The sequence below is a fragment of the Diuraphis noxia genome, unplaced genomic scaffold (genome assembly GCF_037042655.1).
Source record: "Diuraphis noxia isolate RWA-SAM2 unplaced genomic scaffold, SU_Dnox_SAM2 contig0001, whole genome shotgun sequence".
Classification (NCBI taxonomy): domain Eukaryota; kingdom Metazoa; phylum Arthropoda; class Insecta; order Hemiptera; family Aphididae; genus Diuraphis; species Diuraphis noxia.
In genome coordinates, this window is record NW_028301711.1 from 43,770,093 (window position 1) to 43,788,447 (window position 18,355).

Below are 18,355 nucleotides of genomic sequence, written 5' to 3' on the forward strand. Positions count from 1 at the left end.
TTGCCATAAATATATTTTACATTTTGTTGTTTCAGCTTATTTGCTTCATTGACCTGAATATATGTTGCTACACATGACACGTATTACCATAAATAGTAAAATTAATTGCTATACTAATTAGTAGCAAATAGCAATACATTTTTAACGTATATAACAATTAACTGAATATAAATCGTCTCCGCTCAGAATCGTTTTGTGAAGGTACGTATTTATGCAACGATAATATTATATCTTTGAATTTGAATTTAACATATTTGTAACAGTGACCTACTCAATGACTAGTTATTTCACAAAATGTCCAATTAAAAATATAATACAATGTTTCTCATTAGTAGATCTTATATATAGCAAGGGTGGTGTATCATTTTCGAGTCACGTGCCAACATTTTGTAATCAGTTAAAAAAAAAGTTATGTACATCATAGCTTGATATAATAATATAATAATATTGTGCCTGCGTTTTGATGAGAAATAATTCACTGTAAATAAATTTTCATAAATTTTGTATTTATGTTAACGCAAATAATGAGTTTATTTGGAATGATCTATTTTTTTGGAATACAAAATATTATGCCAGGAAGGAGTAAATTCCAAATTTGTATAATATCGGTGACTATTTTCTATAATAAATCGTTTTTTCACTTAACACAAGATCAAACAATAAACTAAAAATATTTTTGCTTGCCATAAAAATTTGGCCAAAATGTCATAGGCTCACCAACCTTGTGTCCTTGTCTTATATAACTTAAAAATCTTAATAGCATACATCAAAAACAATATATTTTTATTGTACCTATTTCAAGTTCAAATTTGTACGATAGGTTAAAAATAATAATCTTAGTTATTTTGTTGTTTTAAATAAAAAAATTTACTTGTATATGGGACTTCTCACAATTGCATATATATATTGTTATTTATACCATGTATCTACACGATGAAATTCCTTATTATTAAAAGAAAAATATTTTAACTAAGTACCTATTTTAATATATTATATAAAGGTTGTTCAGAAAGTATTGTATTACTCATTATATATACCTGCATCATTCGGGATGGTAAAAATACTAAGATTCTCGGCATCAGCATTTTTTCTGGTTGAAAAGTGAATCTATAGTTGGTACTTTTGAGAGGTAAGAATTTCATGGGAAAATTCTTTGGAAAATGTTCCAAAGTTTTTGAAAGCATTAGGAAACACGTACAATTTTTTTATTTATTTGATAGATAGGTATAGCCAAAAAACTTATAATTGTAGACATTTTAAATATTTACAAAATATTTGTATTAGTATTTTTCATTCATATAGTAACATATTCGAAATATTTTGGATCTATTTAACCTATGAGAATTATTTTCAAATTTTGTAAATTTTGAAATGTATATGTCTTATGGCTTGGGTCACTCTGATTTTTGTACGATACGGAGAGCGTTACCTTAACCTAACCTAACGTTAATTTTTTACGATACTGAATTTTCATCGGTAAAATAATAACAATGTCTATCTATCAAATATTGATATTATTTTTGTAATTCAAAATCGAATAACTATAGGCAACAGAATTTTCCAACAGATATTAAAAAAAACCGGGCAAGTGCGAGTTGGACTCGCGCACCGAGGGTTCCGTACAAAAAGGTATTATAGACTTAAGTATTTAGTATGAATTTTAATTCAATACCTCATCGCGTTCATGAGATAAGGAGTAGTAACTTTGAAATTTTCAAAATTGTCAAAAATATTTTTCAAAAATATTTTTTTTTTATATGATGAAACTAAAAATTTACGGTTTTCGTAATTTTTCCTATATCTGTACTATAAGACGTGACTTCGTACGAAACTTCAAGATTCTAAGTTCACAGGAAGTACCCTGTAGGTTTTGATTCCCGTGCGAGTTTCGAAAATTTGACAGACGGACGGACGATATGCGGCTTAAATTGTTATTATTTCTTTCGATTGCGTTGACATAAAAGTTTGATTTTGTTACAGTTTAAAGGTATTATAGACTTAAGTATTTAATATGAATTTTAATTTAATACCTCAACGCGTTCATGAGATAAGGAGTAGTAACTTGAAATTTTCAAAATTGTCAAAAATATTTTTCAAAAATATTTTTTTTTTATATGATGAAACTAAAAATTTACGGTTTTCGTAATTTTTCCTATATCTGTACTATATGACGTGACTTCGTACGAAATTTCAAGATTCTAAGTTCACGGGAAGTACCCTGTAGGTTTTGATTCCCGTGCGAGTTTCGAAAATTTGCGGAAATTTGCGGCCTAAATGGCTGTATCTTTTGATTGCGTTGGCTTAGAAGGTTGATTTTTCTACAGTTTCCAGGGACAGTAGACCTGAGTATCATATACAAATTTCAGTTTGATACCTCCACGCGTTCCTGAGAAAAACGCTCTTGACAGACGGACGGACAACAAAGTGATGTTATAAGGGTTCCGTTTTTTTCTTTTGAAGTACGGAACCCTAAAAACGACAATTTGAAAAAAGTTGTATTACTCTAATATTATATTCAATAGAACAGTTTACCAACGTAAGATCTGCTATGTTTGTCAGTAGAAAAATGCGGTATTATGACTTATGGATAGACAACAATATCTTGAAATATAAATGGATCAAAATATAACCTATGCATAGGTGGTATACACATTAATCATTGATGTGCATTTTATTAATGTATCAGAAACAGTTCAGTTATAGGAAAATTAATTTTATAATTTAAAAGATATAACTTTTTTGCATGAAAAATTTATTTATTTAATAATTTAATGAAATTGAATATGGCTGTTTATCCATATGCAATATTAATTGAAGTTAACCATTATTTAGTATTTACTATGCAGACATATATGTAATATGTATGTTGTATAATGTATATATTATTTTAATTAATACCTACCTATGAGTAAATAATGTCAGCTCGGAAAATGGTAGTTGACTTCAATCATAAGAATAAGACAGCTATCTAATTAAAGTCGCTGATATATAAACTAAGTAGTTGTAAATACATTTTTGGTTCTTGTATAATACATTTCTTATATAATTAGTAAGTACTTACTAAATAATTATACATAACATTTTCAGATTTTCTAATGCCATTCAATGTTACCTAATAAGATATTAAGCATTATTTTATTAGATATATTTTTTAGCTTTTTCCCAAAAAAAGTAAGTCATCTGTAAGTTATGGAGTTCATTCACATAACACTTTTGTAATTGCACTATACATTATCATATTATTATAGGAGTCTCAGTCCATATATTATTTGAAACAAATAGTGTTTGATCAAATTAAAGTTATTATTGTTAAGTACTGACCATTAGATCCTCATCTCCCACCACAGATCCAATAAAACAAATTCCTGGATACACTACTAGTGCAAGCTCTTACAGAATAACAATTATATAATAACAGAATATTAACAATATTAACCATTACTTCAAGATGGTATATTGAAATTAAAATTATCTGTACAAAAAGATTTTTTGTATCCAATCGTTCCAGTAAAAAATATGTATACATTATTTTTATTAGAATGCACATACTTAAAGTTCAAAACAGTTCCTAGTTTCATATAATATAATATTTATCTATATATATATATATAGATAATAGATTATAATAGATTTCAAAAACAGGCAACAATAGAATAACATTTGTTCATATTATACATGATTTATTATTGTTCACAAGTCAAAAAACATCATACACATTTACATTTGGTTGAAATAATAATCTTGGTTGTAATCATATATATATCATATTTACGAATAATTATTACAATTTATCGTTGATATATTTCTATTACGTTATAAAAACCCTTAAACGCGAATCAATCATTATGTTATACAAATTCTTATCGTGACTTATTTATATATTTACATTGAAATTAAGAATAGTCAAATTAATTAAATCTAAATGCGGACGAAAATCTTAATTGTAGAAAATGTAATTGTTTTTTAAAATCATTTCAAGTAATAATATTTACACACACAATATATTGTTGTAGTCATAATAGTGTAATAATAATAATAATTATATATAATCAATATTGATAGAATAGTAATAATATTAAGTAATAATAGTAGTCAAAAATTGTCCGCGTCTATAAAAATTCTAAAAATGAATTTTTTCAATTGTAATAAATGTCATTGTATTTACATTATAATAGTAATAATAATAATAATAAAAAAAATAATAATAATATAAAATAAAAATAAAACAATCAATAAAATTCGCTGATTTGGCGTATACTTATAAAGCGATGTAAATATTTTATGATATAAACATTGTTTGTTTTATACTGTGTATGTTTGGTGTGCACATCAACAAAAAATGACAAGGCATTTTTAGTATTATGTGTATTGATTGGCAGTGTTATTTACAATCCCATATGTTGTTGTTGCTGTTGTACGGAAGCGGCAGAAGCTGGAGACTTTTTGTCGCCACCACCAGATGAGATGGAATCACCAACACTATTTGGACCACCATTGCTTCCAGGGTTTCCATTACCTCCAATAGATGATCCACCTCCGGCTCCAGGATTACTACCCGGATTCTGTTGTTGTTGTACACCACTATTTTGTACTGATTGGCCACCACTTGGAGGTCCCCCACCACTGCCACCGCTACTTGGTGGTCCAGTTACCCAAGAATTTTGTTGCTGTTGCTGAAGGCCATTAGGATTATTTGAAGATGATGACTGAGAAACCACACCTCCACCACCACTACCACCAGTTGGCGTTCCTGGGGCGCTGCCATCTGCACCAGATCCAGGTGGTGGAAATAGAGAATCACCACCCATTAGACCTCCTGGTCCCATTTGTCCTCCAGGTCCACCAACATTCATTTGTCCTCCGCCACTGACTGATCCCATTCCGCCAGGTCCACCTCCACTACCAGGTCCCATACCACCGGGTCCACCTCCACCACCACCTATATGCTGTTGCATGTCATTGCCTCCTGCTGAACCTACGGATCCTGGACCACCAGGGCCAACACCCATTACTGACGCTGCCGCTGAGTTAGCAGCTGCAGCTGCAGCAGCAGCAGCAGCGGCAGCAGCAGCAGCCGCCGCCGCAGCATCATACTGGGTATTTTCCAGTCGGGTGATCAAACGTTCATCTTCGTCTCCAAATTCTCCACCCATCAGCGATGGTTCTCCAACAACCATCACGTCCTGCTCGATACAAATACAATTATAAATACAAATAATATCAAAAATCAAAAATATAATAATTATCTGTACATGATTACGCATGCCATATGTTTTTATATACCGTAACCGTACCTGTGATGCTAGGTTGAACCCTGCGCCACCAGCTCCACCGCCCCCGCCACCGCCACCATTTGGTCCTGGACTTCGTTTCTTTGAAGCAGAAGTGGGCCCGCCACCAGGTCCACCACCAGGTCCGCCACCACCAAGTGTGGTTGGAGGACCTCCACCAGCACCAGAGTTACTGCCCTTACGTTTGCGTCTTTTATTGGCTGGTCTCTGTGATTCTGTTTACACAAAAATATACATTTTATTATTTTTTTTATTTAAATCAATTATGTCACAAAATGAGCTGTAATGACTTAGTAAAATTCTATAAAAGAATAACATAATTGAATTACTTATTACTTAGAATTGAATATTCTTTATAAATTAACATAGTAAAGTAATTGATTGGGCGGGGACAATTAGCCCAATTGTCAGAAAGAAAAGTGGACGACAAAAACAAAAACAGATAGGTTAGGTACCTATTTGTGCATGATGAAATCAGTCACTACCTGAAGTAAATCTTATTTGAGAAAGAGGACAAGATTGTGATAAGTAGTATCTTTTCCTTGAATATTATAGATTCAGATATTTTTATCTATATCCATTAATAGTTGACTGAACACATTTAACAAATTTAACATTTTTTTTATTTAATCTTACGAACACTAAAATTTATGTTACAGAATGTGTTTACAGGCCACATTACTTTTGATATTAATATTACCTGGTGGTGCTACCATACGTTGCCACTTTTGAAATAGAGTAGTCTTCAGACAGTCTCTAGGACTAAGGGCATAAGCTTTGTGCCTGGACATAAGTTCTTGCATGGGTTCCAATATGACGCATAGCTATTGAAGGACATTAAAGACACATAAGATTTAATTTAATAAAACTAAAGCTAGTTAAAATACATAATCAATTAATAACAAACAGTAATATACTTTGTTGTCCGTAATATACAATGTAAGAGGGAGACTTTTTGTTGAAACCACTTTTGTTCTAATCAATATTTAAAAAAAATGTTATACATAATTTAAAGTACTTTGTGTTACAAGTATAGAATATAAAAAATATTATTTTTTAATACTGAAAATAAAAAAATTTTATATAATTTTTTTAGAAAAATTCTCAAAATAGACAATTTGTAAATCTGATTATAAGAACCATTTTTACAGTAAAAACATTTTGGTAAAGTAGTTAATTTTTAAAGTTTTTTTAAATATCAATATTTTTATAAATAAATTCATTTAAAATATTATTTTTGGAAATTTCTTGACATGGGTATATTTTTTAACCATGTAATTTCTACAATTTTAGTCACATGTGTAAGTAGCATTTTATATTATGTTTTTTTGTCAGTTCTTGTTACATCTGTTTGTTATAAAAATGTAAATGTTAACTCTATTCAATTTTAATTTAAATTCATACATTCCAGGGTGGTAAATATCATAAATTAAATTGATAAAAAAATGAAATATAATTCTAAAATAAGTATCTTGTTGTTTAATACTTACTCTCAGGTAATTGAGCGTCGAGTTTGTAATGCCCTGTCGTGTGATGTTTTTTGCCACTTGCTGGTGAACAATTTCAGCATTAGGTGGCGGGGGTCCACCTGGTGGTCCACCATCACCACCACCACCAGGTCCTCCTTGTTGCATCATAACAACCGCTGCAACAGCTGCAGCGGCAGACGATCTTGGAACCAATTCCCTGTGTTGTCTAACCGCTAAATGCCACGTCCGAATACGCATCATATCGTCATACGTGAATTCCAACGTTAGCCTACCTTCAGTGCACACCCTGGTATATACGGGCGGTGATGGAGGGCCTCCTGCACCACCCATTGGTCCACCACCACCAAGCACTGTGAAAAAATAAAACTTAACTTATCAAATACTTACATAAAATTATATACACAAATCATTTAATAACAAGTATATATATATTTTTTGCAGTTTATTAAGCAACCTCATATCTTTCAATAACAAAAAAATAAAATATATTACAATTGATAACCTTGTACCAAATAAAATCAGGTCTCATCATTTTTTTCTTGCTTCTGAGACAAACCAATGTTATTAAAAAGTACAATTTTAACAAGAATAGTGTAAGCCAACAATACTTATTGGCAGTGTTGGGTACTAACGTAACGAAAGTAACGTGTTACTGTAATGGCGTTATTTTGCTTTAACGTGTTACGTAATTTCATTAGAATTGTTTCCAAGAAACGAAAATGTAATGAATGTATTGAATAACGTGTTATAGTTGTGAATTATTAAGTACCTACCTTGCTAATTGGAAAAAAAAATGTCTATAATGTGGGTATTATTATGTTTACCAATCTAGTGTAGTAATATACTATATATTATATTTATTAAAGCTCCTTATACAGCTGATCTCACAATTTTGAATTCAATGACATTAGTAAAGAATATTTTTATTAAATACAACACAGCTTTACCATCCAGTGCTTCTGTAGAGCGATTATTTTGTGTTTCAGGGGACATTTGTTCTAAAAAAAAGGTTGGGTATGAGTGACAAAAGTTTTAAAGATACGCACTAATGTGTAAAGTTAATTTAAAACATAAATAAATATAATATAATATAATAATACTGTATTATATTGATTATAGTATATTAATTTCTTTTTCAAATTATATCTATTTACTATAGCTAGATAATGTATTTCTAGTAACATTATTGCCAGGCACAATGATAATATTGTTAAGAAATATAAAAAAAAAATATTTTTTTTTTGTATTGAAAAAGTAATGAGTTACTTTTCAATTTAAAAAGTAAAGTAATTTCATTACTTTTTAAAAGTAATTTACCTAACACTGCTTATTGGTAGGTTTACCATCATAATTACATAATATATTTTGGTTTTTTAAAATAATTTTGTTGTTTATATTGAAAAACAATTGCTATATTCCCCTGTCCCTGAAGCCCATAATTTATTATATGAACTTTTCCAAATCTATAATTATATAAATAACTTGTCGAATTTCAAAACAAGTAATACAATAATGTACCAATATATTATTTGCTTAATATCTACTAAAGCCTATTAAAAAATTATAATATATTGACAACACAAATTCTTTTTAAAACTATATACAAGTAATTATAAAAACAACTTAAACAAACGTACCTGATTGCTGTGATGATGGAGGACCCTGAGCCACCAAGGATTTTTGCATTCCTATACCACCATTAAGTGATGCGGGAGGTCCTCCTCCAACGTTGCCCGGACCACCAGGTCCTGGCGACTGAGCAATGGAAGACGGTGGCCCGCCACCAGGGCTTGAAGTCAAATGTGTGGTCACCATGGTACAATGATCACAGTCCAGAGTAAGACTGGTATTATGAAATGACTCCTTGGTAGCATTAGCTCTCAAATGATAATACAAATCAGTAACTCCACCTTCAAATATTGACCTAAAATATCTAGGAATCAGGGTCCGTCCTATAGCTATACAGGAAAGTAAAAAATAAATAAATTTAATAAGTATTATACTAAGCAATAAAAAGTTGAAGACCAATTATTAAACTTACAGTAACGCTTAGGACCATCTTCTAAGCAAAATGTCAGTGTTAACGTGGCATCATCTTCAAAAAACTCTGTGGCAAACTGGTCCCACCATACATTGTCACTGTCCTATAACAAAATAATTGGATTGGATAAATATAAGTCATAAAAATATAAATTAAATTTGTTTATATTTTTCACATACATATAGTTATAAAATTATTCAAATTCATTAGTCAAAATTACATTTTATTCTAGAATAATTCAATAGCCATATTACCTCATTACGATTTTGCAGCCTTTTATTCAATTCAAATATCCGATAATCAGGCTGCACATGATGTGCATGTGGTGGATGGGGGTGGGGTGGTGGTGGAGGTCCGTGCGGACCACCATGATGCGGAGGGCCATGTGGATGATGTGGTGGCCCATGTGGTGGGACTCCTGCTCCACCATGTGGGTGAAGAGGAACGCCACCACCATGGTGTGGTGGTCCACCTCCGCCATGTGGGTGAGGAGGTCCACCATGGGGCCCACTTCCGGGTGGACCACCATGGTGTGGAGGACCTCCATGGTGTCCCGGGGGTCCACCACCACCATGATGGGGTGGACCACTAGGTGGCCCTCCGTGGTGTCCAGAGGGGCTATTATGGTGCACACCACCACCTAAATGTCCTGGAGGTCCACCGTGTGGACCTCCTAACACGCTACCACCATGATGTCCTGGCGGTCCACCACCATGATGACCAGGTGGTCCACTACCATATCCTCCGGGTCCTGCATATCCTCGGCGACCACCACCACCACCAGGTCCGCTGGGTCCTCCTACCATTGATGATGGGAAACACCTGAATTTGACAACATATTATCATATTAGTACTATTACTAATTACAGCACAAAAATAGAAATAAGGATACCATTAAACATTGCGTTAAGGTGCGTCCCTACTGCTTGCAGCAATGCCACGCGGGTTTCTTTAATGTTTACCGACTACCATCAGGAACCCGCAGGTTCGACCGATTAGCTATAAAAGCCATTCGACTTCACATCCAAGCCAAAATAATGAAGCCGAGTGGCAAAGCCGCATGCCAGTGGGGATGGAACTTTAGAGTCTAATTATCTTCTATCTATCTATCTATCTATTTATCTGTCTATCTATCTATCTATTTATGTATATATGATTGGATTTTTGTCTGTTTGTTTGTCCTTAATATTATAAAGTTTATAAATTCCTAAACGGCTGGACCGATTACAACGAAATTTGGTCCAGAGATAAATTAGTATGTGCAGAAGATAGGAAAAGTTCAAAAGTGTTAAGTCCAATCCCGGGAGATGCTCAAACAGACATTTTGATATTTACGATGGAAATTTTAGTTTATTTATAAATGGTTGCTTATTATTATTATGACATATATCCCTAAATTATTTTTAACTGTGCACTTCATAGTCCGTAAAAATGTCTACCTCTTAAAATTATGCCTCCCAAAAAAAGATCGATCGGTATTTGTATGACTTAAGTACGAAAGAAAATGGCAATATGAGCTTTAGAATCAATCGAGCAGAGATTATTATAAATGATAATTAGGCCTGTCACTTTTTAACTTAGCTTATCTTCTGCCTAAACGTCTAATATCCCGTCTAATATATATATCTGTATCAAATTTCGTCGAAATCGGTCCAGCCGTTTAGAAATGTATGTAGAACATACATATATATCTAACTATATGTTTAAAAATGGATTTCTTTGTGTTTATCCTTAATGTATACCAATTCCAATTGGCGGATCGATTACAACGAAATTCGATATAATTATATTTCACAGTATTCATCCAAGCGTGATTATTAGAAAAATGGATAAATTATTAATATATCGTAGAGCATTCAAATTTAAGAATGAGGCACCAACTTGGACATTAGGTATGTGCAGTGTTGGCGCAAAATGTAAAATTGCAAGAATTACATACCATTCCAATTGCTAGACCGATTGCGATAAAATTAATTATTGGTACAGAGATTTATTAGACCTATTGGCAAAATATAGGCTAAGTTAAAAAGTGATAGGCCCAAATATCATTCAATTGAATATTAGAATTGTCAGAATTTCGTCGATAAAACGATTTAATTTACGTAATGATAAACTAAATTGAATATCGTAAGATTATTAGATAGTATATTTTAACCGCTATCTATCTATATGTATAAAAATATACTGCAAGCATAATCACAGGTAACAAATTTAACACATAGTTGGAGACATATAAGAGGTAGGATTTTAAATGGGCTACGAAGCGCCACGGGTTCAGTTAGTCTTAAATAATAATTTACTTACGAAGGATGGTCAACCATCATTCGACCGCCAGGACCCGTGTCTGAAGCATTCATCATTCCTCCGCCAGCTCCACCGCCACCACCATGATGATTCATCATCTGCTGTTGTTGACTAAATGGTGATCCGGGAGGCATGGGGCCACCACCACTGCCACCATAAAATTGCTGACCACCGAATGGTGATTGTTGAGGGGGTGGAGGTCCAGACCCTGGTCGATTGCTTCCGGGGCCACCGCTACCAAATCCTCCACCACCAGAACTGACTGAAGATGGTGATCCGAAAGGCATCTGCGCTCCACCACCGCCGCCATTAAATGGTCCACCACCACCACCATGCTGGCTATTTGGTGTGCCTGGTCCACCACCATAAGGTACAGGGGTTGAAGAACCACCGCCCCCGGGAGTTGATGGGCTATAGTGTTGCTGTTGTTGATGTTGAGGAGTACTGTTTCCACCACCACCACCACCACCATAAGGACCACCTCCAGGCGCAGGAGAACCTTGTTGCTGATGGAACAATGACGGGGACTGGTGACCTTGCTGTTGATGATGTTGCTGGTATGGACCACCACTTCCAGGTCCTCCAGGGCCACCTCCATATCCCATGCCAAACGGATCTCCTGGACCACTGCCTGGTCCTCCTGGACCTCCGCCAGTTTTCCATGATGAAGCCGCAGCTGCTGCAGCTGCAGCAGCAGCGGCAGCGGCGGCTGCTGCTGATCCTCCGGGTCCTCCAGGTACACCACCGCCACCTATACCATCATCTACTAGAGTTGCAGCTAAAGCTACAGCTGAACCACCACCACCTCCTGCATTACCAGCTCCGCCAACACTGCCTCCTCCAGCTCCTCCGCCCCGTCTACTGCATCCAGCTAAAATAAATAAGCAAGGAAAAAAATTACCATAATTATTTAGAAACTTTTTTTAATTTTATAACACCATATAATTTCTTTATTGAGAGGCAACAATAAAAAAATTGTTTCCAAAGGCTTTATCTTTTAAATTATATAAATAAGTTAAATAAAATACTAAATTCTTTGTACATTTGTTAAAATTAATATTTATCATTTATAATTTATGGCTATATTCTGAACATATTAAAAGTACATATATATAAACATATTAACTTTGTACATAGCTAGTTGTAATAGGATTTTTTCGTTCAATTGTTATATTTAATATTTTTAAGATACTTTGTAGATGCTCACTCACTGTAAGTATATATTTAGTTATTAACCCATCTTATTATATGGATACACCATCAGTTAAATTAGGTGTCTATTGAATAATTAAAATTAAGAAATTTATATTATACATCCAGTACCGTATCCAAATGGTGGCAGGTATATAACTATCAAGAAAATATTTTTTTTTTTTTTAAAACTAATGATGTTGTTTCGACATAAATGTTAACTTTGAAATTTTGGAAGGCACAACATTTCAAACATCTAATTGTTATATTATTTTGTATAACATACTGTCATTTAGTTCTATAGGTACTGACTGAATATTATGTTAATTTCTTTTAACTAAAATTATTGATGACTAATACCTAATATATCGTAATAGTTGTCTTGTTTCAATGCATAGGTACCTAGCTAGTATTTAAATTTTTCATGCTGTTTTACATAAACAATCACTAAATATCTAATGAATTAAGAGTCCAAATATGATTTAGTGGCCCATGATTGATCCATTTAATTTTATAAAACCATTAAATTAATACATTGTTTTTTGCAACCAGCATACAATTACCTATTAATAAATTAATATCTTGAATTAAAAACATTATTTTTGAGAAAAAAAATAGATATTTAAGTGTAATGTATATTTTATTATTTATGATGTACACATAAATACTAAATACTAAATGTTTAGATACCTACCTAGGTATGTGTCGAGTAATATTCTTTAGTCATAATACCATATCAGAATTATTAAAAAAGTCACTATTTAGGTATATTTACAAATAAATTGTTTATTTTGAATTTATATACAAATAATATGTTATAGGCAAAGTAGGTTAGGGTAAGTCGGAAATTGTGCACAATGCCTGCTTAAGAGCAAAGTTGGAGTAAGTTAACCCGGACATTATATACAGTGTCCATTAGATTTGGGCACTAGAAATTAAATAAAACATATTTTTAGACTTTAAGTTTGAGTTACTAAGACTTAAGAGTACTTAAAAAAGTTGTTTTTCACTGTCTTTATCACTTCCATCACTTTATCTTTCTCGTTTGTGTTTTTGATGACAGTTCCACAGCCTCTAGAGCTTTATCTAAGTTCTCCTCTGATTTTAATGTAGAGAGACAAAATATGAACACAGATAATGTTTTAACATTTAAATTATATAAGAGGTCAATTTTATTCACTTTAATTTTTAAACTAACAGAGCTAAACGTGATCTGCTGAGTGTATTCTTATGTTACGCGCTAGGAAACAACACATGCGAATATGGTGTATTGGCGTCCTATTAACTAATAACATAATATTACATATAGGTACACAACATCAGAATCATGACAATAACTATTAGAAAATATAGAATAGCAAATTTTACAATCTCATTTTAAAATAGGTATTATTTAGATAGCCATAATGTCCATATATCAATTTATCGTTAAGAATACGGATCAGTTTGCATTATTGGCAACTGTCACATTGTCGAGTACGAATAAAATATAGAATAGTCCCGAGAATAGTATAGTTTTGTAGTGATATTGTTACATATAAATGCAATTTGACAAAAATTAGTATAGCGAGCAGTATTAAATTTACTTTGTCTACTTGATTTTAAGCAAATCTGGACAGAGTACACTTTGTCCGTGAAATTTAGTACAATTTCCGGTCAATGTATCAACAATTTGAGTATTAAAATGATGATTCTTACATTGCTCAAAATATTTGGGTATTGTGCACAGTGCCCGGGCATTATTTTACAATGACCAGATTTTCTACTTTGCCCATAACATGTATATATATATATGTTGCATAAATATTAAAATATCTGTAACTGCCTATGTCTACTTAAAGTAAGTAGGTAGTATCAATTATTGATTAATTTAAATTAATACATTAGTCATTGATAGCTCTTATAAGATATATATAAATAACTAAATGTATGTATTTAGATACTGAGTATCTATATTTTTATACTTACACTTTTTACTACGTTGGCCACCACGTCCCTGCCTCATATTAGTCTTTTTTCGGTAAATGATGAATATTTATTAATTACAATTTCTAAACGTGAATTCCGCACTCTTTGAGCAATTGTGTGCAAAAAGTTCCTAATCGTCGATTTCAGTACCAGTGCTTGTGACGATAACCACCTCCACTGCCACTTGTATCTGGCACTGACATTGCATCGACTGCAGTTGTTGACTCCTCAGACATGCTCAGAATTTCGCTAAAGAACGAGTTAATTATCACGTGAACTCTGTTATTCAGTTACTATATTATATGTATTTAGAGCTGAAATTACCGTACCAGGCGATGTTGTTCGTTACAAATCGTCGGAGCGAGGTACGACGAAACGCAAAATGACCACTCGGTCACAGTCGCGAGTATTTCGGGCAGCAACGAAAATTCATACGGAATAAACACTATTGTGATTTATCAGGCGAAACGATGGCACCACACTGGTGACGGAGTGTCCGGCGCGGTGGAGTGAGGACGCGTACTTGTGGCGGGCGCGCCTCGAACTCAAAAACGCCGATGACGACAACAATAACAATAACGGGTTGTAATTAAAGCGGCAAAGATGTTGGTAAACGAAAAAGATAAAATGTTGGCGATCGGCACTCAGAATCGAACTAGTTGCGAACTGCGCTCAAAGTAGTCGGCACCGCCAGAGTGGTTCCGCGCGCGTCGTTCAGCCGCGTCGTGTTTACGGCAAAGTCGTCAGCGGCGATCGGTTCCGTCGATGTCGGTACGCGGACGCGGACAGTGGTAGACGGAGCAGAATCGCAGTGTTGACTGGTGGTCGTGGTCGGTTGGTGGTTTGCCGCCGCCGTCGCGCGTATATTATTAATATAGAGATAGACGCCGTACGACGCTGCCACAGTGCCACTGCTACCTTGTCATCACCGCTGTAGCCGTCGGTCGCCGAGAGATATCGATAATAATGTGCGCGCGCGGGAGCGTGTGTTCGTGCGTGCGTCCGTGCGTCCGTGTACATAATAAGTATATGCTATAATAGCGGTCGGCGGGCGGTCGGCGGTGTTGTCGCACTAATGGGCGGGCGGATTGGTGGCCGGGTGGTGGTGTTGGGTAACGTTCGAGTTGCGGCGGCGGGGGAGTGGGATCGGTCGGCACTTCGGCAGAGTCGTTGATGATAGGAGGTGTGCGGAGTGGAAGGCAATCGAGCGACGGCGTCGCCGCACCGACGCGTAACGGACGTACCGGAACGGTACGCGCACCGGTCCCGTGTGGCGGTTCACCTCCATACGTACCGATAGTTTACCTCCACCTACCGTCGACGACTGAGATAACGTTTCTACAGTATGGAGTATAATTATTTATTGCACCAGTATACCACTACCACATATCAAACTAGTAACTACCAACTCGCACTGGTACAGTTTCGTTTATACCTTATAATAGCTTTTATACAGTAATGGACGTATTACGTATCGTTCGTGGATGGCAGCATTGCGGTGGTCACTAAAATAACAAATTATAAGCACTGTACTGTACAGTCTGTACAGCTGATGTAAAATAGTAAATTAAATGTTTAATAAGATATTATAACCTAACCAAATAAACCTAAACATTTGTCTTCATCATATCGTCCCATAAGTTTACTTCCAGTTCTTGGTAAACTTTTCGAAAATGTCCTCCTGAAAAGATTACGTCCCAATTCAGGGCCGGATTAAGCCAAAATTATAAACTAGGCAAAACAATTTAGGCACCCTTAAAAGATTCATGTTACTCTATACACTTAATTTTTTTCTATTCTTAATACCTAATCTAATCTATTCTTATACCTATATAATTGTTTCACTTCATAATTCATAGGTTAGCAGGTCTTTGATATCTCAATAATTTTATGGCATTATTAATATTCATCCTCATTATTCATATTTTATATTATGTATGTTGTATGTATTTCTTTAATACAACTTATAAATATTTATACACAAAATTAATGTTACAAACTTACAAATATTACGATATTTTTTTTTAAGGTAGGTATGAACTATGAATATACATTTATGAAATTTATATTATATTTAATTATTATATATAACTTATCAGAGAAACTTTTTTTTTCTTGATTTTGATGTGGCAAAATCATTTATAATTTAATTTAAATTTAGTATTTTTAATAAATCTGACTCAATACTTAATTGAGAAAGTGCATTTAAACGGTCATCTTTCATTGAAGATTTCATATAATTTTTCACTCTTTTTAACACCGAAAACGACCTCTCTCCCGTACAATTAGAAACAGCAGTACTTAGGTACATTCTTAAAATAATTTCCCCATTTGGAAAGATTCCATCTAATGCAGTAATGCCTCACCAAAAGTATTATCACAGAACATCTGAAATTATCACGTAATACTGATTACCTACCGATATTCTGTATTTCTGTGATACGTATGGAACAATATTATTATAACTAGGTAGGGCTAAGATTTATATGCAATAAAAAATTGTAAAATATGCATTTTATTTACCAAAATATGCAAAAACAAATTTTTTTTATTATTTATTATAATTCATAATTTTTTATTACTTATTATATTATTACATTAAATTTTAGTTTAATTAAACGTAACTTGGCACTTTCACTTTGAACTTTCGGCATACTGGACACTGTTATTAAAACCATTCAAATTATATTAAGTATAAACGTCTGCACATTTATGCAACACACGACGTACCAATACAATTTTTCTGTGCTATCTCACTGTAAAACAATGTGTAACTGTGTAAGTAATTCTACTAGTCGTCCGACCAACGAGAAGGTAACAAACGGATATTATCTGACCTAAGACAAAATAGGTAGTATCATTGAGTATAGATAGTATACTATAGGTTAGGTATACTATCTATACTAGTTATACTATCTATATATACTATATATATACTATCTATTATACTATCTATACTATATTAGTATACTATCTATACTCAATGGTAGTATTTATGCTATATATTATTTACGAAAATTCAACGGATAAACCAAAAACTGTCGGTTTCGTGAAGTACCATTTAAAATTAGCAATAACATACAAAAATTAAAAATTTTAGTTAAAAAATATCGAATTCTAAAAAATCTATGAATATGCAATTATATGCATTATGTCCAAAACATGCAAAAATATGCAAAAAAAAATTGGTCCTATTTAAACGAGAATTAATACAAATCGTGGACAAATCTGACAATCAATCAATTTGGACTAAAGGAAAAAAACATACAAATGCATATAAATCCTAGCCCTAATTATTACTATTTATCACAAGATATTACATCTATTATGTGATAATACCATTATATAAACACTATCTTGTCAAACAACAGATTCATGGACACTTCCCCGTCTGCCATTTTCTCGTCACGCGTTTCCCCGTAACCACTTCCTCGTAAGATATTTCCCCGTCAAATACGTTTCCCCGTATGACATGTCCCCGTCCATTATAAGTATACTCATAAATATAAAATATAAGTAATAAAAAAACAAAAAATTACCATAAAATATTTTAATGTTGTAGTTCTAAATTATGAGCGATTCCAATTATTAAGTACTCATTTAGATCACGCGTTCATCATTATGTAGACACAATATTTTCTATACGTCTACATTTCGCTATTTTATTGTTATATGTTTTCGAAAAATATTTTTCGTTATTGGTGTAAAATCCAAATGATTCGTCGATAAACTAACATAAATAAACTAAATTCATTAAATTAATGTCTCAAAAGTTTTTTGTAGACAATGAAGAGTTATTAATTCATTTAATTGATTATTTTGAAGAGACTTGGATTGGGAGACCAACTTGAAGAAATATACGGCGACCTCCAATATTTGATTTGAAATTGTGGAACCAATATGATGCTACACAAGCAGGTTTACCAAACACAAACAATAATATTGAAGGTTGGCATAGAGCATTCTCGTCTTTGTTAGCTGCGGCTCATCCTACTATATGGCGACTTATTGAGGTTCTTAAAAAAGAACAACATTTAACTGAAGTAAAAATTAATCAATTTATTGCTGGA

The 18,355-nt window shown here is 33.2% G+C and overlaps 1 protein-coding gene across 3 annotated transcripts; it reads right to left on the reverse strand.

Annotated features, from left to right (window-relative positions):
• Nucleotides 1-3,659: 3,659 nt before the first annotated feature.
• On the reverse strand, nucleotides 3,660-15,298 carry LOC107165109 (uncharacterized). Of its 3 annotated transcripts, XM_015513193.2 has the most exons (11): nucleotides 14,615-15,298; nucleotides 14,286-14,534; nucleotides 11,944-11,997; nucleotides 11,127-11,877; nucleotides 9,077-9,644; nucleotides 8,823-8,925; nucleotides 8,419-8,739; nucleotides 6,782-7,131; nucleotides 5,992-6,115; nucleotides 5,295-5,506; nucleotides 3,660-5,183 (listed from the first exon to the last, which is right to left on the reverse strand). In XM_015513193.2, exons 2-11 carry the CDS (start codon nucleotides 14,320-14,322, stop codon nucleotides 4,386-4,388), a joined length of 3,318 nt encoding a protein of 1,105 aa, XP_015368679.2. In that variant the 5' UTR covers nucleotides 14,323-14,534; nucleotides 14,615-15,298; the 3' UTR covers nucleotides 3,660-4,385. The 3 variants fall into 3 exon arrangements, with proteins under 3 accessions (XP_015368679.2, XP_015368677.2, XP_015368678.2); XM_015513191.2 differs by having other exon boundaries at nucleotides 11,127-11,997; nucleotides 14,615-15,297; XM_015513192.2 differs by having other exon boundaries at nucleotides 11,127-11,997; nucleotides 14,610-15,297.
• Nucleotides 15,299-18,355: the final 3,057 nt, after the last annotated feature.